At 36.3% G+C, this 24,103-nt stretch overlaps 2 protein-coding genes across 4 annotated transcripts in view; both read right to left on the reverse strand.

The window, feature by feature from the left end:
• LOC127431216 (tetratricopeptide repeat protein 1-like) lies at nucleotides 1–7,944 on the reverse strand. Of its 3 annotated transcripts, none has more exons than XM_051681537.1 (8): nucleotides 7,882–7,944; nucleotides 6,763–7,275; nucleotides 6,551–6,611; nucleotides 5,356–5,468; nucleotides 4,804–4,840; nucleotides 3,981–4,129; nucleotides 1,733–1,787; nucleotides 1–831 (listed from the first exon to the last, which is right to left on the reverse strand). In XM_051681537.1, exons 2-8 carry the CDS (start codon nucleotides 7,273–7,275, stop codon nucleotides 695–697), a joined length of 1,065 nt encoding a protein of 354 aa, XP_051537497.1. In that variant the 5' UTR covers nucleotides 7,882–7,944; the 3' UTR covers nucleotides 1–694. The 3 variants fall into 3 exon arrangements, with proteins under 3 accessions (XP_051537497.1, XP_051537496.1, XP_051537498.1); XM_051681536.1 differs by having other exon boundaries at nucleotides 6,763–7,310; nucleotides 7,882–7,927; XM_051681538.1 differs by lacking the exon at nucleotides 1,733–1,787 and having other exon boundaries at nucleotides 6,763–7,310; nucleotides 7,882–7,927.
• A 1,285-nt stretch (nucleotides 7,945–9,229) lies between these two features.
• The window catches only part of LOC127431208 (alpha-1A adrenergic receptor-like), a 49,617-nt gene continuing 34,743 nt past the window's right edge, over nucleotides 9,230–24,103 (reverse strand). Inside the window, exon 2 of the mRNA XM_051681527.1 lies at nucleotides 9,230–18,200. Coding sequence (XP_051537487.1) covers nucleotides 17,629–18,200 — 572 coding nt within the window. The 3' untranslated portion in view covers nucleotides 9,230–17,628. The remainder of the gene's footprint in view (nucleotides 18,201–24,103) is intronic.

A 24,103-nucleotide genomic window follows, 5' to 3' on the forward strand; every position in this document is an offset into this window, starting at 1 on the left:
CAACATACTGCTGGTTTAATATGAACACAGGTATCTGAAGACAGCACTGCATGTTTTATTTTTTAAATTTGGGTGATGAGGGCAATTACTTAATTCTTCAGAACTAACGAACAGTCTGTGGTTATCACTGACACCAGCTTCCACACTAATAGCCATGTTATATTCTGAACATAGCCAACATAAAATTCATGTAACGGCAAAAGAGAATCAAACTAACAAACAAACAAACAAACAAACCAAAAGCCACTTGAAAACACAAGCTGATAATTTAATTGGTCAAATCAAATGGAAACAGCTGAAATCACTTGATGTGACAAACAATTCTTTAATAAAGCTCTTATGCAGTTAGGGGATGACTCAAAAGCTCACGAGTGACCGAACACTTAAATGGGTTGATAGTTCTGATGATTATTTAATTAAAGAGATAGTTCACCCAAAAATGAAATTCTGTAATCATTTATTCACCCTCATGTTGTTCCAAACCTGCATGACTTTTTTTTATCTTTTAGGCTGAATGAGTCTCAATCACTATTCACTTTCACTGTATGGCAAAAACGTACTGAAAGCTAACATCTCTTTTTGTTTTCCACAGAAGAAAGAAAGTCATATGGGTTTGGAAAAACATTAGGGTGAGCAAATGAAAACCAATTTTCATTATTGGGTGAACTATCTCTTTAAAAGAGATGCTAGATTGCTATCTGTTGTTGTTATTTGGATTCTGAACAAAATTAACAGAGTAGGATCCTGTGTTGGCATCTTGGTTGACCTGAAAGTTGGAGGTGGAGAGACCAAAGGGTCGCAAAATCATGTTGCCCAAGTCCTTGAGCTTACCTGAAAAGAAATAGAACAGATGCTGTATTTATATCATCTACATATAAAAAGATCTAAATCTAATATGATGACAGCAAACCACACTTACTGTGTATTTTACATGGTAAAGAATATAAGCTCTTACAACACTATGTCACTTTGACTACTGCTCTGTGGCTGTGACTGCAATGAGATCTATATGAAGTGTTTAAATAGCCACACCCTTGAATGGTCTTTCATTCATCGGCCTCTCAGCCTCACAGCATAAATCTTTATCTAAAACTATAAATTCGTTCTCAACAAGAAAAATGATGAATCTGCAATATTTATTTATACCTTTAATGGACAAGATTAAAGGCCCATTCACACCAAGAAAGATAGCTATAACAATAACTGTAATGATAACTATATAAGCGTTCACACCAACGGACGATAACGTTCTGCTTATTATAAGCTTGCGCTGCAGTTATGTTCACAGTCAAGAAAATTAATGGAGATGAACTGCTACTGTGTTACCTTTCACAAAGAAACCAAAAGAAAAGACACAAACAACTTCAAAAGAGACAAGATTGTTGTCGACATTAGCGCTGGATACCTGAGGTAATTTTATGCCTTCGTTAAAGTTGTGGTTAAGACCAACGTGTTGTGACAACGAGAAGCGATAATTAGCCAATTACCAAAAGTCCTCAAGCGTTTGTCTTAATTCCATACAGTTTATGACCAAGTAGATATTAAAACTTCAATATTTTATATTATGCTGAAATATATTATATTATGCATTTAATTTTCAAGGATTTTATTTTTGAGGATGTAAAAAAGACAGAAGAACATGATGAATCTTGTTAGGATGTCTCTATTCTTTGAAGGGAATTAGGTAAGAGATGGCAAAATATAAAACACGCTAAGAAATAAAAAATCTTACTCATCATCTCTTCTTTCAGCTTCTCATTGCGCTCTTCAATTTGCCGTGGCAACCTCTGTGCAAAGCAGTAGAAAGAGAAATTGAAATGTAGTTACTGACAGACACCATGGTCTCTTTATGTTACGAAGTCATGTTGAGGAAGATAAAGTTAAGAACCCATCTTGAATTTGAACCACTGATATATAATATAGAAATGGATTGCTCATGATGTCATAACAGTGAAGCCACTGCGCCGCCATATTGCTATGCCCAAACATTCCAATGTCCCTATTGACTTGATAGAAAATCATCTCATTTCAGCAAGTAAACATTAGTCTTACAATCACCAATTTTATATCTGAAATCCCTACAACTCAAATGTCCTAAACATGTAATTATTTATTTATTTAAATTCTGGATTTTTTCCTGTTTCTTGAAAGCCAAGTTATGTATATCTTTATCAAACAGTATCCACCTCTAACAAATTTCATCAGCAAACAGATCAGCTGAACACAGAGAATGAGGGAGACACACAAAGCAAAGCTGGTTAAAATTAAACTGATACGCTAGGTTTAAATGGCAAATGAACATGTATTTATGGCATGTATCCATGTATGACTACAGAGAGCACTTCAATATGAAAATAAGCAAATCCTGGGCATTTAAGGCGATTTAGAAATCACGTTCTGTCCCTTTTGGTTGTAAGGATGTATTGTCACCCTTAACAAGCTGATATTACAGCTTTTCCTACTTACATTACAACTTGTGGACAGTTTTGCCGCTTCCTTTGGTGATTGTTGTGCTGCACTGATAGACTGAACACTGGGTCAGGTGAATGACCTGACATCGTGAGATTCACGATCCGCGTATGTCTTCTCCCTTGTAACGAATATTATCCATAAAGAACAAATTAAAAATTAAACATGATTGTCACTAGAGGGCGAAATTCAACTGTCGTATCCGCAGGTCGGAGATGGTGAAATGGGGATGTTTTCGCCTGTCCACACCACTGATGCTCTATGGCAGTTTGGGCATACCAAGATGGCCGCTCAAACACTTCCGGTGGCTTCACATCCTGCTGGCAGTTTACCGTTGCGTCAGCAATCCAGTTCTTTATATATATCAGTGATTTGAACAGTTTTATAATAGAGCCAGGCTAATACATGGCAAATGTTTGTTTAGCATTTGTAGTACTATCTTTTAGTAATACTTGTGCTTTTTTGAAAATCTGACATTGCAATTTTCCACTCTCATGTGAGTAAAATAAAAATGTCATGCAACATACCCATCAGATTAGAGGACGAGCGATAATGTATTAGCCGATACAGATAACTAAGGTGGTGGAAAAGGCAGATAAGCGATTAATCAGACGATTCGTTTTTTTAAATCGATTTACAGGATGTTCAAAATTTCTCTTAGTCTTATTTTTACGTTGACAATCACAGACATAGAGGCTTCAAGAGTCTAAAATGAATAAAATCCCAGATGCAGTTTAACTAAAATCTCAATTACCAGGAAGAAATGAACATTTGGAGCATCATGCAGGACTAACTACAAACAAGCCCGAAATACACTGAGGACTTATTTTGAAAAGACAGCGGCTTGGCTCCATTACAGTGCTCTATAGTTAAGTAGGCTATTTAACAAATAAGGCACTTAACTCCAGGTTGCTCCGGGGGGATTGTCCCTGTAATAAGTGCACTGTAAGTCGCTTCGGATAAAAGCATCTGCCAAATGCATAAATGTAAATGTAAGCTTTTTATAGCCTATAAATTCACCAGATGATGTTTATTGAGGAATAAGGTTTATTACTATTCACAAGATATGAAGTTGAAGATACAATGTATATGCTGAGTGTGACTGGGCACGTTTACACAAACTACATTTTTCTCTGCATGTTCTCACTTCAGTTTATAACAGCTGATTATCTTGTTAAAATAACACAATACACATTGAAGTGAGGATAAAAATATGGATAAATATTGTCAACGATTTAGATACAGCAAATCCCCACGAGGCATTAGTAATTGTTTTTAATTCACCTCTAGAGGCCACTGTTTAACTGTTGAACCAAGATGTTCTAACTCTAGAATCCTCCAGCTCCAGCCACAGAGGAATATGGAGAAAAAAAAAGTATTGGCTACTATCGATTGATTTCAAAAACCAACTATCAGCACCAATTAATCGGTAAAACCGATATATCGGACTACCTTTACATCATATGATGAACATATTCAAGTAAGCAAACTGAGGACCTCATGATACTCACCATACACGCCTCTCTAGCTGCAGGGATGCTCGGGTCTTTCTCAAAGACAGTCTTGTAGTCCTCTAGGGCTTCATCAAGCTTGTCTGTCTTCTCATAGAGTTCAGCTCGCCGCAGAATGGCACGAACATAATTTGGATTCAGTTCTATGGCTGTTGAAGACATGACACAATTGTTGTTGTCTCAACTGCCTTCATTTCATTGCAGTTCAAATGTAAAATCGCATACCAGTAGAAAAGGAAATAAATACAACAGTGTAACAGCAATTAAAATACACATTAAAACATGTTCTATGTATTCTGTCTTTTCTAGCACTCGGAGAGCAGGACTGTGTAGACTAGACTCAATAGATCCTTATCACATTTCCAGGTTTGGAACAAGGAAGTAAACTATAGCAGGTTTAACTTCTACAGTGTTAAATGGGAGACCCAGCAAATATTCCTTTTGCATTCCCATTTGCTCCAGCAGCAAAAAATAAATAAATTCACTATTATGTTTTCACAACTTTCCAAAAGTGGAAAAAATATAGAGATGGATAACAGCAGTCAGAAGAGAGAAAAATAGCAAATTTACTGTCACTCCCTCGGCAGCTGTATTTGAAATCCCATTGCAGATGTGGTTACTATTTTTTATAAATCAATGCCAGGGTAACATAACACCAAGTATAGAGTTTTACATTTATATTACATAATTAAAAAACTGAAAATATAAAAAAGACAGATGTTTTTATACACAGCTAGAATTAAACTCCTAAATTAAAGCGGAAATGTGTCATCAGTCCGTGAAAAGGGTCTAGTTATTGCACCAACAGCACATGTAATCCCACCTTTAGAACAGTCTCTGATAGCATCCTGCTTTTTATCCTGTAAGATAAAATGAAAACTATAAATTAATAAAAGAATGTTTAAATAATCAAAAACAAAAGATACTGGACAAAGAAATGTCAAATTGAAGCATTCAAAATATAATGGGCGCATCAAGATATTATTACACTGGACAGATTCCAAAATAACAGGTCCAAAATTCCTTTTAATTAATTTTACATTAAAATGTATTTTATTTTAAAAAGTAAATTAATCAACCTGCCATTGACCCACTGTAATAATAAAAAATCAAAAATATTTTTTAATATATACTTAATATACAAATAAAAATGGATCTATTCCGAGAATTGTGTATATAATTGCAAGAACAAGTTTTGCGCTACCAAAGTGGTGCAGTACAGTAACTAAACACTGTGTGTCCTCGGAAGACACGTCTTTAAACAAACCGGAAGTCATATATCCAAGTTCATAGAAACAAAACCATTTCAGAAAATAAAACAACTACGCATTAGAAAACTGTACAAAAACAACCACATGTTGGAGAGAAAGATCACCTGATGCAAGCGTGCCGCAGCTCGATTAGAGAAGAGGATGGATCTCTCTTTGCTGTAGCACACAGGACACACTTGCAGAGCGACTGTGTAAGACTCCTCAGCTTCTACATGTTCTGTAAGTATTGAAATGTCAGCAGTTCATCCATACAAACAACTAGACACAGATGAAACAGCCTCTCTTTGAAAAGAAGGAATGTGCAAAACAACATTTTTATAATCAACTTGTTGGAGGGTTGTCTGAACAATCTGAACTATGATGAATTCTGTCATCAATTTCTCACCCTCATGTTGATCCAAACCAGCAAGACTTTCTTCTAAAAAACCTTGAGATGTTAAGCAGAATGACAACCTAAATCACAATTCACTTTCATTATATGGACAACAGATTAGTGGTAGACAGATATGGGGTTTTTAATGGCCGATGCCGATATCCAGAGAGTACAGTGGCTGACTTTCTTCTCTTGGGAAAAGATACAAAGACTTCTCGAGTCTTTCTTTATTGGATAATTTCCACGACACGCTTCAGTTCAGAGGAAGATAAAATATAAGAGCACGACATGAATAAAACGCTGGATTTTCACGAGTTGTCTTGAATTACATTTGTTTAAACAAAGAATGTGGAAGTGAAAGTGTAGATTTACAGTTAAAAAAGGACTTACATTTTAAAGTTTCTCACCCACAATTATCATATCACATCAGAAGACATGGATTTAACCACTAGAGTCATTTGGATTACTTTTAAACAGCCATTTGGGCCTTCAAAGTTCTAGTCACCATTCACTTGCATTGTGAGGACCAACAGAGCTGAAATATTTTTAAAAAAAAATATTAATTTGTGTTTTGCAAAAGAAAGAAAGTCATACACATCTGGGATGGCATGAGGGTGAGTAAATGAGCGAATCTTTATTTTTGGGTAACTTTTCCTTTAAGAAACAAATCGGACAAACTGGAATAATTATCAGCCGATGCTGATAATTAAAAAATGTAGAATATCTGTGACCACTACAACAGATGCACTGAAAGTGAATGATGACTCGTTTTATTTGGTGTTCTATAAAAGAAGTCGTATTTGTTTGGACAACATGACAGAATTTTCATTTTTGGGTTTACTATGCCTTTAAAAGTGCAACTCATGCCAAGTGAGTGGCACTTAACTGATTAAAAAAGTGTCAATGGACAGCAGGAAGGGTCTTACCGCCGCTCTTGAACTGGGTGTTGCCCTTCTCCTTCAGCTCTATGCTCTCCTTTCTTCTGCTCTGTGATTGGAGCAAAACATCAACAATGGCTACCAAGCAAAAGTGAGAGCCAATCAACATCACAACATCATGCACAATGGAAGGAAATATGGTACAGGAGTACAGACAGAACTGCAGTTGTGAAATGTAATGCGAGAAGAATAAAGCTCACTTCTTTCTCTTCTTCCGTCAAGTCTTTCTCTAGTTCACGCAGGTTTTCTTCATCGTACTCGGTCACCTTGACCGTCTCTTTAAATTCTGAATCCGAGTCACTGTCCATCTTCTCATCATCCTCTGCAAATCTCTCCCAATTCTCCTGTTCTTCATTTTTGTCTTCCCCAAATCCTGGGTCTTTTGCCAATGAGTAATGCCTCTTTTCAACCGATCTGTCCTCATTCCCATCAAAGTCTGCTGCTGATGTTTTATCCAAACACGATCGGTCAGGGGCATCTATGTTTCCCAGTCTCTCCACTTCAGAATTGTCTTTTTCAGTCCTGGCATCTGATTCAAGTCTATCGCTTTGAGCCACCTCTGTGTGTTCAGCCAGTAATGTATCTTCTACAGATAATGTGTCCTCACAGTCATAGAAACAGTCTTCCTCCTTGTCTGCAGTGTTCTTCCTGGTCTCTGACACCTGCAACGTGTTTGCCATGGTGGCTGAGAGTGTCTCCATTTCCCTCTCCATCTGGAGAAGACATCAAATCACTTTGACCTCTAATTCTGCAAAACCCCAAGAAGATTGAAATCTCAAATAATCACAAATTTATATGAAGCTAAAGACATTACATTTATTTTTAGACATACACTTGGAATTTCCTTTTGTTTCATTTGGCTGCCAGTTGAAAATTTTAAGGCAAGTACTTCATAAGTATCATATACATACATAAGTTCATATAGTTTAGCTTAATATATGTAAATATTTCAGCAAACTTTCTTAAACGTGTTCCAACTGGTTTTGCTAACCCATTGTCTTTAACATAGTTGTCATGCTAATGTTAAAAACTGGCATAGCTCGTAACACACGTAATTTACACAAATGATTTTGCATGTTTCTATTAGATAAAAAAAAAAGAACATGAACAACAATATTCCAAAATGAAATAGCAGTTTGCATTAAAAATAGCTGTCAAAACACTATTAGCACGTGTGTTAAACAAGGTGGATTTCGTTTCATCAGCTCTATATTTCACGACGAAAGCATTGTTTGAAAGGCTTCCTTACATTAAGTTTTACAAGTACTATGAGAAAAATATATTTTAATCAAAACATTCACTCAGTGCTTCATTCTTACCTTCTAGAAATGAGTCATAACGTCTCTTCCGGTTCCTCGCTTGCTGCGTGACGTATGTGTAGCTGAGGATTCTGGGACATGTAGTACCAATGGGATACGTAAACATCGTAGAACGAATAAGTCGGTTGTGATTATGAATGTGTTGTTGTGTTGTTAAATGTGCTATTTAATATGCATGATACACACAAAAAAGTTAAGTAAATGTAAACAAAATGTGTAATAACTATTATGTTTTGGTATGGAAGTTTTGTAGGGGGCAGACAACATTTAGGCTATCAAAATATAATTTCTACTATTTTTAAAATGCCAAAAGAAGGAATTAAATAAAATGACAGAAATATTCTAAGCTTCTTGGACTGTTTAAAGGAAATTTAATGTTAGCTACCATAGTAATAAAAAACACTCCAAAAAATATTTTACGCCTTTTAGTTTCACAACAAAATTCCATCAAATTGAATAATCTTTAATAAAATAAAACAAAGAACAAAAAAACTAAATATTTCAAGTTTTATTCATACTTTTTTAAGCATTACACAATTTAATTTAATGAAATTTTGTTATGAAATTGAAATCTTAAAATAGGCAAAAATAGGTTGAGTTTTGGCAGTCTTCTTCACCCAATTCCATGTTCTTGGGCAGCTTGATGTGTTAAGGAGCTGTGAGGCTGGCATGGCAGACAGTCCTGGCTTGCCTTGGGGCCACCTGGTAGACATAAAACTAACTGATAAAAAGAGACTGATTGTAAAACTTAAAATATAAGATGGGATGCTTACAAGGGGCACATACTGTACATTTTTAGTGTATGTCTGACAACACTGAATGTTCACCAGTGAAAATAAAAGGACAGGGAAGAACCAAGACAGTAATAGAAGTCTGGCTGCATGTGTGTGTGACATCCTGGTATGCTCATGCGGGGTCTTGTGATACATGTGATATTTAAATATAGTGGCACACTAGCACTGCCAAAAGTGACATCCAGGAGAAAATGAGCAACACAGACGTCCCATCCAAAGGGCCAGTAGGCCTAACAAATCACCTTTTAATATCATCATAAGCACTGCTACCAGGACGTTGACAACCAGCTGAAATACTTGAAGTGTGAAAGTAAACAGAAATGAAAATTATAAACTTGCCAGTGCATGGTGAGACAAATTTAAAAGTGAACATCAGTCTTCATTACCCCACCTCTTAGAGCTAAAAGTAAAAAATAAAAAAAAACACCAGTAGCCTATATATCTTTTTAATTTTTTTATTTTATGCAAACAAACTATGTGTCTATTATCAACATGGCCAAAAGCAATTCTTCATTTAAGATTACAAACAAATTTTATATTTTCATAGTATTTAATGCAGTTTAGTAGCTGCAGTTGGTTGCAAGCAGTATGCCACACTATGTGAACTGTGAATTTTGTCCATATTCAGCCATTAGAGCACAGCAGTAATCAATATAATTATGTGATTATATAATTAAGAATTAAGAAGTAATCAATAAATTACAGGAACATTCTGTAAAAAGCTGTTCCGAGTTCAAATGTTTTTTCATGTTGTAAGGTAAGCATTAATCTAGAAAACAGTCAGTTGTATGGCATTCTCTCTTCCATAATTTACTTCAAGAATGAGTGGAGAATAGTTTAGAACTCAGTGACAAAATAAGCAACTTAAATAAAATCACATAATTTGGCGCTCAAAGAAGCACAAAGAATTTGTTTGAGGAGTACAATTACTTATTGACCAATAAAGTCCTACAAACAGCATTGAAACCAGACGAACAACTGTCTAAAACTGTCTAGTATAGAGCTTATTTTCACTTCTGTAAAAGAGTGACTACTGGCGAGACGTTTAAATGAACACAAAAACTGTTCTTTTATCTATGCTCATTTCTTTGTCTCATAAAACATGTTTTTTTTTCTCTCTCTCTCTTTTCTGTTTCTTTACATATGAACATGTTGTTCATATGTAAATACACTATATTGTCACAAGTTTGTGGACACCCTCTTTTAATAAACATGTTTGGCTATTCCATTAATTCCAGTGAAGACAGATCTTATTGCTACATCATACAGTGGCATTCTACAGAATTGTGTGCTTCCAAATTTATAGTAACAGTTTTGGGAAGGAACCTTTTTTTCTGTTCTAGCATGATAATACTATTTTAGAAATGTGTAACCCAAGTAATGTACTTAAAATGTAACATAAGTTTCTGTAATCTGATTACTATAATTTAAAACGTACTGCCTTACTACCTTTTCACTAAAAAGTAATTCCATTACAGTTACGAATTACTTTGTAATCAGATTACACTAAAACCTGATGAGTATACTATGAAAGACCTTCCTTTTCATCACAAAAAACTGTATACACACCATTGAATGTATTTTGCATTGTGCTTAATGTATCAGCTTTATAAATCTTTTATGTAGAGTGGACAATTCAAAAGACTTGGTTTTTAGGTCTAATAAAGCACAATCATAGACCTCCACAAATTAAATGTATTTCTTCATTAGACTTATATGCGCTGGAAATGCATTAGAAAGTAAGTCTTTGGTTCTAAAGCATACAATATTAATACACAATAAGCCTCTAAATACAGGGAGACATTATATATGGTCCACTTTGTAAATTAAATGTACAAAAGTGAAGGAGAAAAACATCTAAGGAGAAATGCTCACTTTTTCACAAAAAATAAAATCACTCTTTATTCTTATACCACTGATGTTTCACTTTAAAATGGGAGAAAACAGACAGTTAAGGCTGAATGAAATGTTCTTGTAAAAATATTTTCTTCTTCTAAATCCAATGAATAGCTTGCATTGGATGTTAAACATAAAATCAATGATCAGATGTTCAGATTAAAATACATAATGACAAAAACGTATGGGGGGATTTTCAGGACTATTTTCAAACCAAATTGCAAATTGCATTTGCAATTGCGTTTTCTATTTGTGGACTAATAAATTACATAATCCAAATGCAAATGCAAATTGCATATTACCGTTTGCATTTTCATTTACACAAATGTACAATGTCTGCCAAATTTCAATTGGAAAGCAAAGTCCATTTGCAAATGCATTTCCTATGTCTTATGAGTTATGACCCTGTCATACTGACAAAGCTATATTAATTACCCCGTTTGGTATTTCACTTCCTCGGCATCCCGTATGGAGCCTACCAAAATTTGAAAGGAATTGCAATTCCCTTTGCACTTACAACAGATTTTATCCACCTTATTTTGCAACACGGAAGTAAGCAGCGGCTGCATTTCTGCCGAATGTGGCAGAGTTCCGCTGGCACTGCAGTGTAAATAACTAAATGGTTATAGTACCAGAATTTGGTGATATGGGCTTATAAACTATAACACAACCATAGGATGTACAGTAGACTTATGTGCCAATACTGGATAATTTTCTAACATCAGCATTTATAGTAAAAGAGTAAGTAAATCATTCACTTGTTGCTGTGTGTTGTGTTGAAGAGACGGTAATAAAATCTGCTTCTTACTTTACCGAGATTGTGACGATGCAGTCTTTCTTGTCTTCATGTAAACCTCCGTTCATCTGTACCTGCATTACCTCCGATGATGCTTTATTTAGTTATTTCCAAAGGTGATGTTTCATAAGTCATGCTGAATGTGTGATCTGCGTGTCTGTTTACTATGCACCGCTAAGAGAATGCTCTCTGTAAAGAACGGAGAGTAAAATGTGTTTATTAGTTTGCCAAGATAAAACAAAATGCAGATTTGGTGCAAAGAAAGTTGAAGCAGCATTTTCCCGGCATCTTTCTGCTCTTTGCTGGTTGTGTAAAGTTTGTGGAGGCATGCCAGATGGCGCAGAGGACTGTCCTGTCAGCACCTGATTTCATTCATTCTGCCTGTGCAACAGTGTGTGATAAAAGATAGCAAAATGTGATAAACGGTACAACTATATGTGCTCAAAACCAATGAGTTTATGACAATTGTAATTAATGATAATAATATGCCGACATTTATTGCCAGATTGTAATATAAAGTAGTATAATGTATACCAGAAGTGGTCCACATTCAAGGCTGATGATGGTGGCACCCTAGTTTCCCTGAAAAATCAGTTGGATACTGTGGGGCGTGTTTGTAATTGCCCTGGTGAAAAATAAATATGCTAAGTATATTAAATTTGGGCATACTTCAGTGTACTTGCAGACAGACTAATGATCAGTATACTTCAAGTGTGTTAATTAATAGTTAACTTGAAGTTTGCTATTTTGGAACAACTAATTTTGTAATAAGTATATTTTAGTTGTAATTTAATTGTAGTAAAGCACAATTTCAAGTGTATTTAGTGTACTTTTGTGTGCTAAAGTGGAACAACTTCAAGTATAAATATATGCTTGTGTAGGGACTAATTACATGCTTGATTAGTGAAATTAAAGTGTACCTTAATTGTGTTATAAGTACATTACAAATTTATTATGAGTGTCTTCCAAACATACTAGCAATATATCATGAATATATTATTTTTTTAAATATATGCTCTGTTATACTTTTGGCTAATTCCAAATACTAAAAAAATGCACACTTAGTAGTCAATAACAGTATACTTTGTTATTACTTAGCTATACTACTTTGTACAATATACTATCAACATTACATACTCTTACACATTGTTTTGTTTATCATGGATTTGTGTGTACGATTGTAACATGATACTTCTCTGCCATTGTAAATTAATAAACATACTTACACTGAAATCACAATTACAAGAGTAGCCATTTGTACACTGCATACACTTTATTTAAAAATATGTTAAAAAATGGGCTTGCAACGCATTAGTCATACATTTTAACACTTTCTGAAAGAAATGTCCAAGTAATGAAGTGAATTCCAAGCATGAATAAGTAAACTTAAAAATTACACTCAAATGTAACTTAAAATATACTACAACTTCAGGACATTAAATAATGTATTTTTAAAATATGCTTTCGGTGCATTGTTAAAATGATAACTTTGAGCATACAGTTTAAAATATACCTAAAATATATTTAAAAATAAAGTTCAAATAAGTACACTTTAAAAATTACACGGAACTTTCATTTTAAGTATGTTTTTCTAAAATATATTTTTATAAAATATACTACATTACAATTATTTTAAAGTGTGTTTAAAGTTTTATTGTGAAAATAGGTAAAAGCATGATGTTAATATACTTTTTATATATTTAAAGATGGTACAATTCTTTGTTAATATATTTGCAATGTACTATTGAAAAAGCAAATATATTTGAAATACAATAAAATATTTATTGTTTTCACCAGGGTGGAAGTGACGTCAGTCACACTCGACCGCATTTTAGAGCACCTGCTGCCTTGCTGTCGATGGCCAAGAAGGAGAACTGTGTTTGTGTACATTACTTTATTTAAACTTTCCACTAGGGATGGGAAATGAGTGAATCTCTGATGCTTTCTGCTGAGTGTTTCAGGAAAGGTTTCTAAGGCTCAGGAGTGTCAAAAACCATCTGATGGTTGGTCAAATATAAAGCAGTCATAAACCCGGGTGCGGAACTCCGTTGAATGGAGCACCTGTTAAAGTTTTGACCCATTATGCACAAATAAAAGCCTTACAATGCTAAGTGTTCATTTTAAGCTTCTGATAATATGATAAAGTGTGGCAGACATTTCAATGAGAGTGAATATGATTCAATGTAATAATAATAATAATAATAATAATACATAAATATGACTAACAGAGTTGTTTGAGGCAATTAAATAGTGTGTAATTTGTAAGACAGGATATATGATAATGTAATATGAAAACTGTTTCTAATTAGACTTAAACTTGAAGCTCTCACGATACTGCACAGTCAGGCCAGGTCCCTTCCAAAAGGGAGCCTACAAGGTTAGCTTAGAATAGCGTAATACAGCGGTCCAATAGACATTCTATGGGCGGTACACTGGTGAGGAGAAAAGAGGACGTCATGATGCTGAATACACCACTTTTGTAAGGAAACAGCTTATCACTTAATCCAATTCACGCTTCGATACAGGGCATCATTGGAAATTGTGCTGCGTACTCGATACATGCCTTAAAGCTTCAGTGTCTTATATAACTTATATTGCAGGCCCCTTGTGCCCCTGAGGATTTTTCTATACCCTACTAGGTAAGTCACAAAGTGAGTGTCTGATTCATTGCTATTTTTTGTGTTTGTGCATTGTTTATACTAATTCTTGCTTTGCAGGAATATTTGTTTTCCAAGCTCTAGCTCTCCCCATTGATCCGCAGCTTGCTGCGGAGGGGTTTGTTTTGCTTGGTTAGTTCTGAGCGTTCGTGCACAGAATAGGCATTTTCCTCCATTAGCAAACTGTGTTTAAACTTTGGAAGATTCAAAGTATACTAATATATTTTTTCATTCTGTACACTCCTGTTCACCAGGGCAGAGTGTTGATAGGCAGCTACGGCTGTGCACAGCTGGATTGTGCCATTCTTTACTATATGTTAGGTGGTTTGAAAATATATACACACACACACACACACACACACACACACACACACACACATAGGGATGGGAAATGAGTGAATTCTCCCTGAGTCTTCACCAGGGTACTGTCGGCTGCCCTCCGTCCTCTTCAGGCTGCTGGCCTAAAGATCCTCCCATACTCGGACGACTGGTTGATCTGTGCACCAAATCATCATCAGGTCATGAGAGACAACGAAACTGTTATCAACCATGTACAAGATCTGGGGTTCAGTATAAATTGGGAGAAGAGCAATACCAAGCCACGACAGTAGGCAGTATTCATCGGGTTAATTTTGAACTCCTTGACAATAACCGTCTCTCTGACTCCACAGAGAGTGGCAAAATTGACTACCTTGCACAAGCTCACTGCTTAGGCAAGCGAATAGAATTGGCTCAGTTCCAGAGGTTAATGGGCATGATATCTGCAGCAATAAAGGTAGTACCCTTGGGGCTTCTCAGAGCATGGCCACTGCAATGGTGGATGAACAAATTCTGACTTCATCCCAAGTTGGACAGACGAGTGAAGTTAAGAGTCACACCAAAATGTATCCAGGCTTTACGTCCATGGACGAATAAAAAGTTTCTGTCTCAAGGCATTTCTCTGGGAAATATCCCAGCAAGAAGAACGGTAGTGACTACAGATGCATCGCTGACTGGATAGGGAGCCATTTGGCAAGGCAGAACAATCAGGGGTTCATGGGTATTTCCCTGGACCACAGAACATATCAATGTGCTAGAGCTGAGGGCAATTCATCTCTCCTTAAGGTACCTAACTCCGTTTCTACAGGGCAAGCATGTCATAGTAAGGATGGACAATATATCTGCCGTATATCACATCAATCACCAGGGTGGCATGAGATCACTGTGATGCCTTCAGGAAACCAGAAAGCTTCTGCTTTGGGCCTTCCCAAGGTTTGCCTCAGTCAGAGCAGTTTTCATACCCAGGGTTGTAAACCAGGACGCCAATCTCCTGTCTTGGACTGGGCCTCTTCCAGGGGAATGGCGGTTACATCCAGAGGTGGTGCGCCTAATATGGACTCCCACACAGACCTGTTCGTGTCAGCAGAGACAACACACTGCAAGATGTGGTTTTCACTGAGCGTCCAAGGTGGGCCTTTGGGAATAGATACGCTATCTCATGAGTGAAACGCTATCTCTCAGGCGAAGGGCCAGATTTGGCACTCGAACCCAGCCACACTACAGTTTTGGGTTTGGCCTCTACTCAACCCCTCTCTAAGGAGTTAGATGAGGTGGTTTTGAGGACCATAAAAAGTGCTCCACTTCGGACAATTATTCAAGCAGGTGACGTGTATTTTCAAAGTTATTATCATGATGTTGTTGAAGGCTTAACGATTGGAAAGCATGTTCTGATTTCTCAATTTCTCAGAGGAGCACACCGTCTGTACCCAGGAAAACCTTTAAGGTCACCATTATGGGATCTTCCCATGGTCCTTCAATCCCTTGCAAAAGCTCTGTTCGAGCCAATAGCCCAGGCTGATTTTAAGTTGCTAACACTGAAAACTGTTTTCCTTCTTGCTATATATTCAGCCAAAAGAGTGGGTGAGTTACATTCCTTATCAGTAGGTGAGGATTGTTTAAGATGGAAAGCAGACTATTCAGGAGTCTCCTTTTGGCCAAACCCGGCTTTCCTACCTAAGGTTCGTAATTCCAGTACAATTAATCAAGTAATTGAACTTGCAGCATTTCAACCTGACCCGTCTCTCCTGGGTACAGGGCTTGATCTACCCACCTTATGCCCAGTCTGAGCACTATGCTGTTACACTGACCGTACACATCCCCTAAGACATTCACACACCCAACTATTTGTATGGTTTAATAAGAAGGATACTGGACACCCAGTTTCGAAACAGCGTCTATCACACTGGATAGCTGGATAGATCCATAGTTATAGGCATAACTTACGATCTCCTTCTTGGCCGTTGACAGCAAGGCGGCAGGTGCTCTAAAATGCAGTGGATTGTGACTGACGTCACTTCCAATACAAACACGCCAAATAGTATCCACCTTATTTTTCAGTGAAACTAGGGTGCCGCTATTATATCTACCTTCTAGTTATTTACACTGCTGTCAATGCCAGCGGAACTTTGCCACATTCACCGGAAATGCAGCCGCTGCTTACTTCCACGTTGCAAAATAAGGTGGATAAACTCCCACCCCCAGTACTGATTGTCAGGTGTCTGTGTAAGGCATCGGAAGTGCAAGCGCAAAGGGAATTGCGATTCCATTTGAATTTTGGTAGGCTCCATACGGGACGTCGAGGAAGTGAAATAGGAAATGGGGTAATTAATATTGCATTGTCAGTATGACAGGGTCATAAATCGTAAGACATAGGAAATGCAATTGCAAATGGACTTTGCTTTCCAATTGAAATTTGGCAGACTTTGTACGAATTTGCAATTGCATTTGGATTATGTCACAATTTATGCATCCACAAATAGAAAATGCAATTGCAAATGCTATTTGCAATTTGTTTGAAAATAGTCCTGTATATCCTCCCATAGGATACAGAAGTATTTTTGTATAATACACACACACACATGGCATGGGCTAACCATTTTTGCTGGTTCAGAGCAGGCACAATGTATTTAATACAAGTTGGTTTGTGTCTTGGATCTTGTAATTATATATTAGCTTCTCATGCCATCTGTTCATTTGTTTAAAAAGTTTTATTGTGACCCAGAAAATTAAAATCAGACAGGGGAGTGCCCTCACATACAGAACCTCAGATCACAAGGAGTCATGGATATATCTCTAACTGTGAATCTAACTGAAGGATCATGATCAGCCCATGAGCCCAATAAGCATTATTAAAAAAACTGGCACAACATTAAGAATTGGCTAAGACAGCATGAAGACCAAAAAGGGAAATAATCGAAAGGAAGTTACCAGACCAGTGAGCAAATTTTATCATTGATGCTTAGCTTGTTCAGAGCACATCTAGGTGCAGAGCTCATCCCTTTATTCATGCAAGTTACTACAGTAATCTCCAGTGCACCAAAACACTTATAAACTACACACTCTTCATAATGTATAAATATACAACAGTATGTACACATAATACACATACAGGTTTTGAAAAGGGGGAGATTTACACCCCATCTGTTTAATATAGCTACAGCAACTCACAATGCACACATGCATAAGAAGATGCCCTATGCAGTTTATATCAATATACAATAATCAATCAGATCCAACCAGGAAGAACTAAAAATAGAGAAATAACTGCCATCAAAGTCACTATTGACTACATTGTAGTCTCAGGTGTGGGCCTGGATTTTGTCCCATGCTCTGCCTCTCCCTTCCCATTCTGTCCATTAGCTTGCTGAGGTCCTTTGTCATGGGGCCCACTAGGGAACAGCAATGTCATTCTGCTGGGTTTGCAGGGACTCTGGCTCATTGCATCAGAGCCGGGCTTAATCATACTAGTGAAGGGGTGACCAGAAAAGGAGGAAGAGGATGTGCAGGGGCCCCAGCCTGGAAGAACGCGTGATGCTGGACGAGAGTCTACACCTCTGCTGCATAGCCTTGGGCTGGGCTGCACTGAAGCCAGGGTCTGCTGACTGCCATTCATGCAAATCGAGCTGGTGTCTGCATAGGCCTGGTTTGCGGAGACATTTTGTGAGCGGTAGTTGTACGCCCTGCAACCCTGTTGTTTCCTCTGCTGACACTGGCACCACAGGATGCGAATGAAGGCCTGCTTGAACTCACGGCTGTAGCAGGGGTAAATGATGGGGTTCAGGCAGCTGTTAAAGTAGCCCAACCAGAATATCACTTTGAAGAATGTCTCAGGAGGACGTAAACTGGCATTAAAGGACCCTACAAAAGAGGAAATAATAGTTGGTCATTGGTGGACTTTCCTCACATGTGAATTGCTTGCTTTTTCATTCTTCATCAATAGATGGCAGGCTTTCTCAACTATTTTTTTCTGGGTTAACCACAGACAGCTTTCAAACCGTTTGTCCACATTGTCTATTAGATCAAACATGGATCTGGACCTCATCACATTCTAGTAGATGAATTCAGCAGGTTTTCTCAACCATAAAAATAAGTGCAAAATGCAAAGTACAGTAGTTTCTATGTTTATGAAATAACCCGAAACATGGTAAATGCATGGACACAAACTAGCGAGTGCGATGCAGTGGGGTTCAAAAGTCTGAAAACACTTGTAAAACTGATTCAGTTTTGCATTTCTCTAAATTAATATATATATATATATATATATATATATATATATATATATATATATATATATATATTAATTACAAATTATATTATCAGCATAACAAATTAAATGAACAGTTGAATTGATGAATTAACATGAACTCCAGAATTTCTTCATATTTGTTATATTCCTGTTTGCTTTAATGACAGCATGCACTCGAGCTGCCATGAACTGCACAAGTTAGTGCAAAACCTGATGATCCATGTTATTCCAGCATGATTTGCATCCAAGAATCATCATGTGTGCTTCATTGGAAGCAAGGAAATCTGACCTTTTGCACAAAGGAGTTAACATGGTCAGTTTCACAATTTTGCTTTTTTAATTAGTGACTTAGAAGTAGAGCAGAATCTAAAATATTTCTTATTCATTACAGATAAAAAAACATTTATTTGTTTTTCATTTTTCAAACTCCTAAAACATGAATATCCTCTTACTTACTGTGTACTCAGTAAGCTTTTACAAACATGCTTAAATATAATTTCAAGAACTTCAGCTCAAATGCTGTTGTCTTTCAAGGAAAATGTATGGTGCTTTTATAATTTGAGAAGGTACGTGTCAGTCCAGGGCCAAATGAGTCTTGGGTTCATTGCCACACTTCAAGAAGAGCCACAGGTGTGAGGCCTCAGGTCAGCTTCTCTTCCTGCCAGTAAGTCAAATGTTCCATTCAATTAAGACATTCTCGCTCCTACCGTCTCTAAATCACGTCACACAGATATCTCTGCCAGGACAAAAGGTAATTTAAGACAATCGTCACTAATAGGGAAACATTGTCAACAATCTGTCATGTCTCTTGTAGCCACCATTTTTTAAAGAAACAGAGGCAGAAGTCAAAATTAATGTTTGTGGTAATCAATATCACAGTATGCTACAAATGCTGTTGATTGAGCTTAACTTGTATTGAACCCGGAACATTCATTTAACACACTGTCTGCTGGGTAACAACCCAATGCCAAGACTTAAAGGAATAGTTCACCCAAAAATGAAAATTCTCTCATCATTTACTCACCCTTATGTCATCCCAGATGTGTATGACTTTCTTTCATCTGTTGAACTCAAACAAAGAGTTTTAGAAGAATATTTCAGCTCTGTAGGTCCTCACAATGCAAGTGCACAGTGACCATCATTTTAAAGCTCCACAATTTAAAGTCAGCATAAAAGTAATCCACAAAACTCCAGTGGCTAAATCATTGTCTTCAGAAGCGATATGATAGGTGTGGGTGAGAAACAGATCAATATTTAAGTCCTTTTTTACTATAAATTCTCCTGCCTGATCAATCAATCACTTTAACTTTCACTTTTACATTCTTCTTCCTTTGTTTTTGGTGATTCACATTCTTTATGCATATCACCACCTACTGTGCAGCAAGAAGAATTTTTGGGTGACCTATCCCTTTAACAGTTGCTTCGTAAAAATATTGCATAATGTAAGAGATATCTTCATTCAAAATTAGGATGTTTAAATAAGTTAACCCTCATGTTATGCTTAGGGTCTGAGAGACCATTTTAATAGATTGAAAAATGAACTAAAAGGGATAGTTCACCCAAAAATGAAAATGCTCTCATTATTTACTTAACCTCATGCCATCCCAGATGTGCATGATTTTCTTTCTTCTGCTGAACACAATGTAGATTATTAGAAGAATATTTCAGCTCTGTAGGTCCATAAAATGCAAGTGAATTGTGACCATCATTTTGTAGCTCCAAAAGCACATAAAGGCAGCATAAAAGTAATCCATACGACTCCAGTGGTTAAACCTATATCTTCCAAGGTTATAATAGTTGTGAATTTTGAATTTAGTTTTTAATTTCTATTTTTTTTAATTCATTCCAATTTAGTCTAGTTTTCGTTTTGTTTGTTAGTTCTTTGTTAGTTTTAGTTTAGTTTTATTTTGTTCGTTAGTTATTTGTTAGTTTTAGTTTAGTTTTTCAGTATATTTAGTTTTTATTTTAGTTTTAGTATTTATATTATGGGATATTGGAGAATGGGGAAAATGGGGGTATTTGTGTAATGGGCCATTCCTAGGATTCGGTAATATTTCAGTCCCCCAGACCTTATGAAGTGGTGGTTCACAAAAATGAAATGTTGAAAGATTTTGACAAGATGTTGATATGTCCATTATAATGAATTAAAACAATTTTTGCATTAAAATAATATTTATCATCTATCATCTTTCTATCTTAAACCAAGCAATATGTCATGTCCCTGAGGCACTTCACTGAATTTGCACCTATAAAAAAAAAAAGTGCAACTGTCTATAATTTTTGTCACCAATGTAAAGATTTATTTGTGTTCCTTTGCTGAGAAAGATATTTTACCAAAACATTTTGTTTTTTTTTAAACCAGGCAATAAATGTTTGTTCCTCAGTCTGAACTGAGTTCCCTGTCACACCAACAATTTTTAGCCCATGAAAAATGTTGTTCCACCCATATGTGACATTATTAATCAGAAGTGACATCATTCAGCTGTCTTCAACAGTGTAGTACAGACACATGTAAGACATATCATAATCTGTTTTCATATTTTGAAGTTTATTATAGTAAGATGGTTATGGTCAAGCTCAACACCTCAACCCAACTATTAATAATTTATTTATATATATATATATATATATATATATATATATATATATATATATATATATATATATATATATATACATTTTGAGCAAAAAACAACAACTCTGTTACACACAACCCTGTCACATTTTTCACTGTAAATCTGTGACAGGGTTGAGTTCTTCAGTACATTTATGAATACTGTAACAAAAATATGGATAGACAATGTATTATATATTACAAATTCTATATATTTACTTGAATGAAACATGGTGTTAAAAATATGTGGGTGCAAGTCGCCTAGTGGTTGGAGTGTTGTGACGGGGTAGAGACAAGATTGATAATATTTGATCATTAAAATGGGAACACAATATATTGTTTGATAAGCACAGCCTGACACGTTAAGGGCTAGCTCAAAAAATTTGGAGTTTTAGTTAAATATCTGAATTTAATATTTTTTTATTTATTTTTATTTTTTATTTTTATTTTTTACAAAAAACACTGAGGCCACAGACACACAATTTGACTTTTTGTAGCTTTATCACATACAAATAAGAAAACTGTCATAAAGTTTATATTTGTAGTCATTAAATTTGTATGAGGGACACATAAGCAGCAAGTAGATGCTTATTTTATAACAAGTATTGCATAGAATCATTTTCAAACCACTTCCATTATGTCCTTGACGGGGTTGAGAAAAAGGTGTCCAAATCAGAAAAAAATAGGAAATAATAAAAGGGATTTGATGCCTGATGTTGGAAAATATGATTTGTTGGAGGTTTAATATATGCCTAATGTTTTAGAGTCTTCAGAAAATTAATCAGACAATTTGTCAGCGGCCATATCACCCTGCAGGTCTTGCCTGGTTGCCCACTACAGCTAAGCAGGGTTGAGCCTGGCCAGTACCCTCCTGGGGAAAACTCAGGTTGCTGCTGGAAGTAGTATTAGGGAGGCCAGCAGAGGGTGCTCACCCTGTGGTCTGTGTGGGTCCTAATGCCCCAGTATAGTGACGGGGACACTATACTGTAAAAAAAAGCACTGTCTTTTGGATGAGATGTTAAACCGAGGTCCTGACTCTCTGTGGTCATTAAAAATCTCAGGGCACTTCTTGTAAAGAGTAGGGGTATAACACCGGTGTCCTGGCCAGAATTCCCCCTATTGGCCCTTATCTATCATGGCCTCCTAATAATCCCCATTCCTGAATTGGCTACATCACTCTACTCTCTTCTCCACTAATAGCTAGTGTGTGGTGGGTGTTCTGGCGCACTATGGCTGATGTCGCATCATCCACGTGGATGCTGCACACTGGTGGTTGTTGAGGAGATTAGAACAACCACCATTAGTTGTTAGAAGCACATTGAGTACCTAGAAAAGTGCTATATAAAATGTAAGGAATTATTATTATTATTATTACTTAAATGCAGTCGAAAAACTTTTTTTTCCCAAGTTGAAATATTACCAAATCCCAGGAATAACCCTAATGTGGGTTGTATAGCTGGACTCCCCAATGTCCAGTTTGTAAATAACATTATTGCAGGTGGCCTCCAAGTAGGATTTTGCTTAGGGCTAGTGATCAACTGATATGGTTTTTTTAATGGCCGATGCCGATCTCCAGAGAGCAGGGTGGCCGATAGGCCGATTTAATACTGATATATCACACAATTTAATACAGTAAATAACATAAACATAAAATTGCTAAATAATGAATAAACTCTTATTTAGCACTATATTTACTCAATTTCACACTAATCTTTAACTTATAATAATACTATAAAATATAAAAATATGAAATAATATTGTATTTTAAATGGTAGATAGCAGTTTCTTCTGATTTCTGTTTAGTCATCAAATTGTAGTAATTTATTTGCACATGAAGAAATTGTTAATATATTAGGAAGAAAGTAATAACAGTACTCACAGTAGTCCACCAACCATGGATGGCATGTGTGCATTAACAATTGCATTTTCTAAAAAAATACAGAATCAAACCAATTGTACATACAGTGTATAGTGAATATGACATTTACTTATAGCGCACATGAAGCACTTTTACTTTGAAGTTGCAATCACCCTCTCCTGCGGATCCAGCACTAGCAGCAATCTCCTGACATTTTAAACGGCCTGAATGGCCCGCTTGGATTTTCACGGAGTGACCATCATGATTTGTAAATCAGAGGAAGTTTTGATCCTGATCCTGAAGTCTTTGATTCTGGCTGATAGAATACGCACTACAGAGGAAGATATTAGATGAGCGCTGGACGGGAAGAAAACTCTGGATTTTCGTGAGGTTCATGAATGACATCAGTTTAAACGAGATAACTGCATATTTGCAAATGGTATATAATACAAGTTTTATTGATATTTGCCTTTTATCATTAGAAAAGAAAGTTTAAAGTTACAGGGAACAGTTGAGGAGATACTGTTAGAATACGTGCTTCAGAAGAAGATTTATGAGCGCTCCACATGATGCTGGATCTGCTGAAGTTGTGTGAGATTTGTGTATTACATCTGTTTATACGAGATATGCACATATTTGCAGACGGTATATGATATTAGTTTTATTGATATTTGCCTTTTTATCATTAGACAAGACAGTTAAAAGTTACAGGGAACTGCTGAGGAGAGAGAGGGAGAATTAAACAGGCATGCATTTTAACATTATGAGCTCAAACGCTTCTGCCGCGGCTCTGATAATGCGGAAACGAGACTGTGTTGCACACATTGTATTATTGTAGTAACACGATGGCACGTAACAACAAAACGAACCATCGTTTATATGTCTCAGTCACTTCACATTCAAGCAGGCGATTCTTAGCAACAGCACCCTCAAAAAACAAATCGGCCAAACAGGAAAATTTAGTGGCCGGTGCGATAATGAAAAGATTCTGAATATTGGCTGATTTATCAGCCTCTGCAATATATCAGTCGACCCTTACTTAG

The sequence above is a fragment of the Myxocyprinus asiaticus genome, chromosome 40 (assembly GCF_019703515.2).
Source record: "Myxocyprinus asiaticus isolate MX2 ecotype Aquarium Trade chromosome 40, UBuf_Myxa_2, whole genome shotgun sequence".
Classification (NCBI taxonomy): domain Eukaryota; kingdom Metazoa; phylum Chordata; class Actinopteri; order Cypriniformes; family Catostomidae; genus Myxocyprinus; species Myxocyprinus asiaticus.

Excerpts from the sequence above, each read along its gene's own strand:
- LOC127431216 (XM_051681537.1), bottom strand. The coding sequence starts at position 7,275 with ATGGAGAGGGAAATGGAGACACTCTCAGCCACCATGGCAAACACGTTG. Across the intron at positions 6,612-6,762 it reads TGACGGAAGAAGAGAAAGAA|AGCAGAAGAAAGGAGAGCAT; the intron begins GTGAGCTTTATT and ends CTCCAATCACAG. Across the intron at positions 1,788-3,980 it reads CAGCTAGAGAGGCGTGTATG|AGGTTGCCACGGCAAATTGA; the intron begins GTGAGTATCATG and ends TGCTTTGCACAG.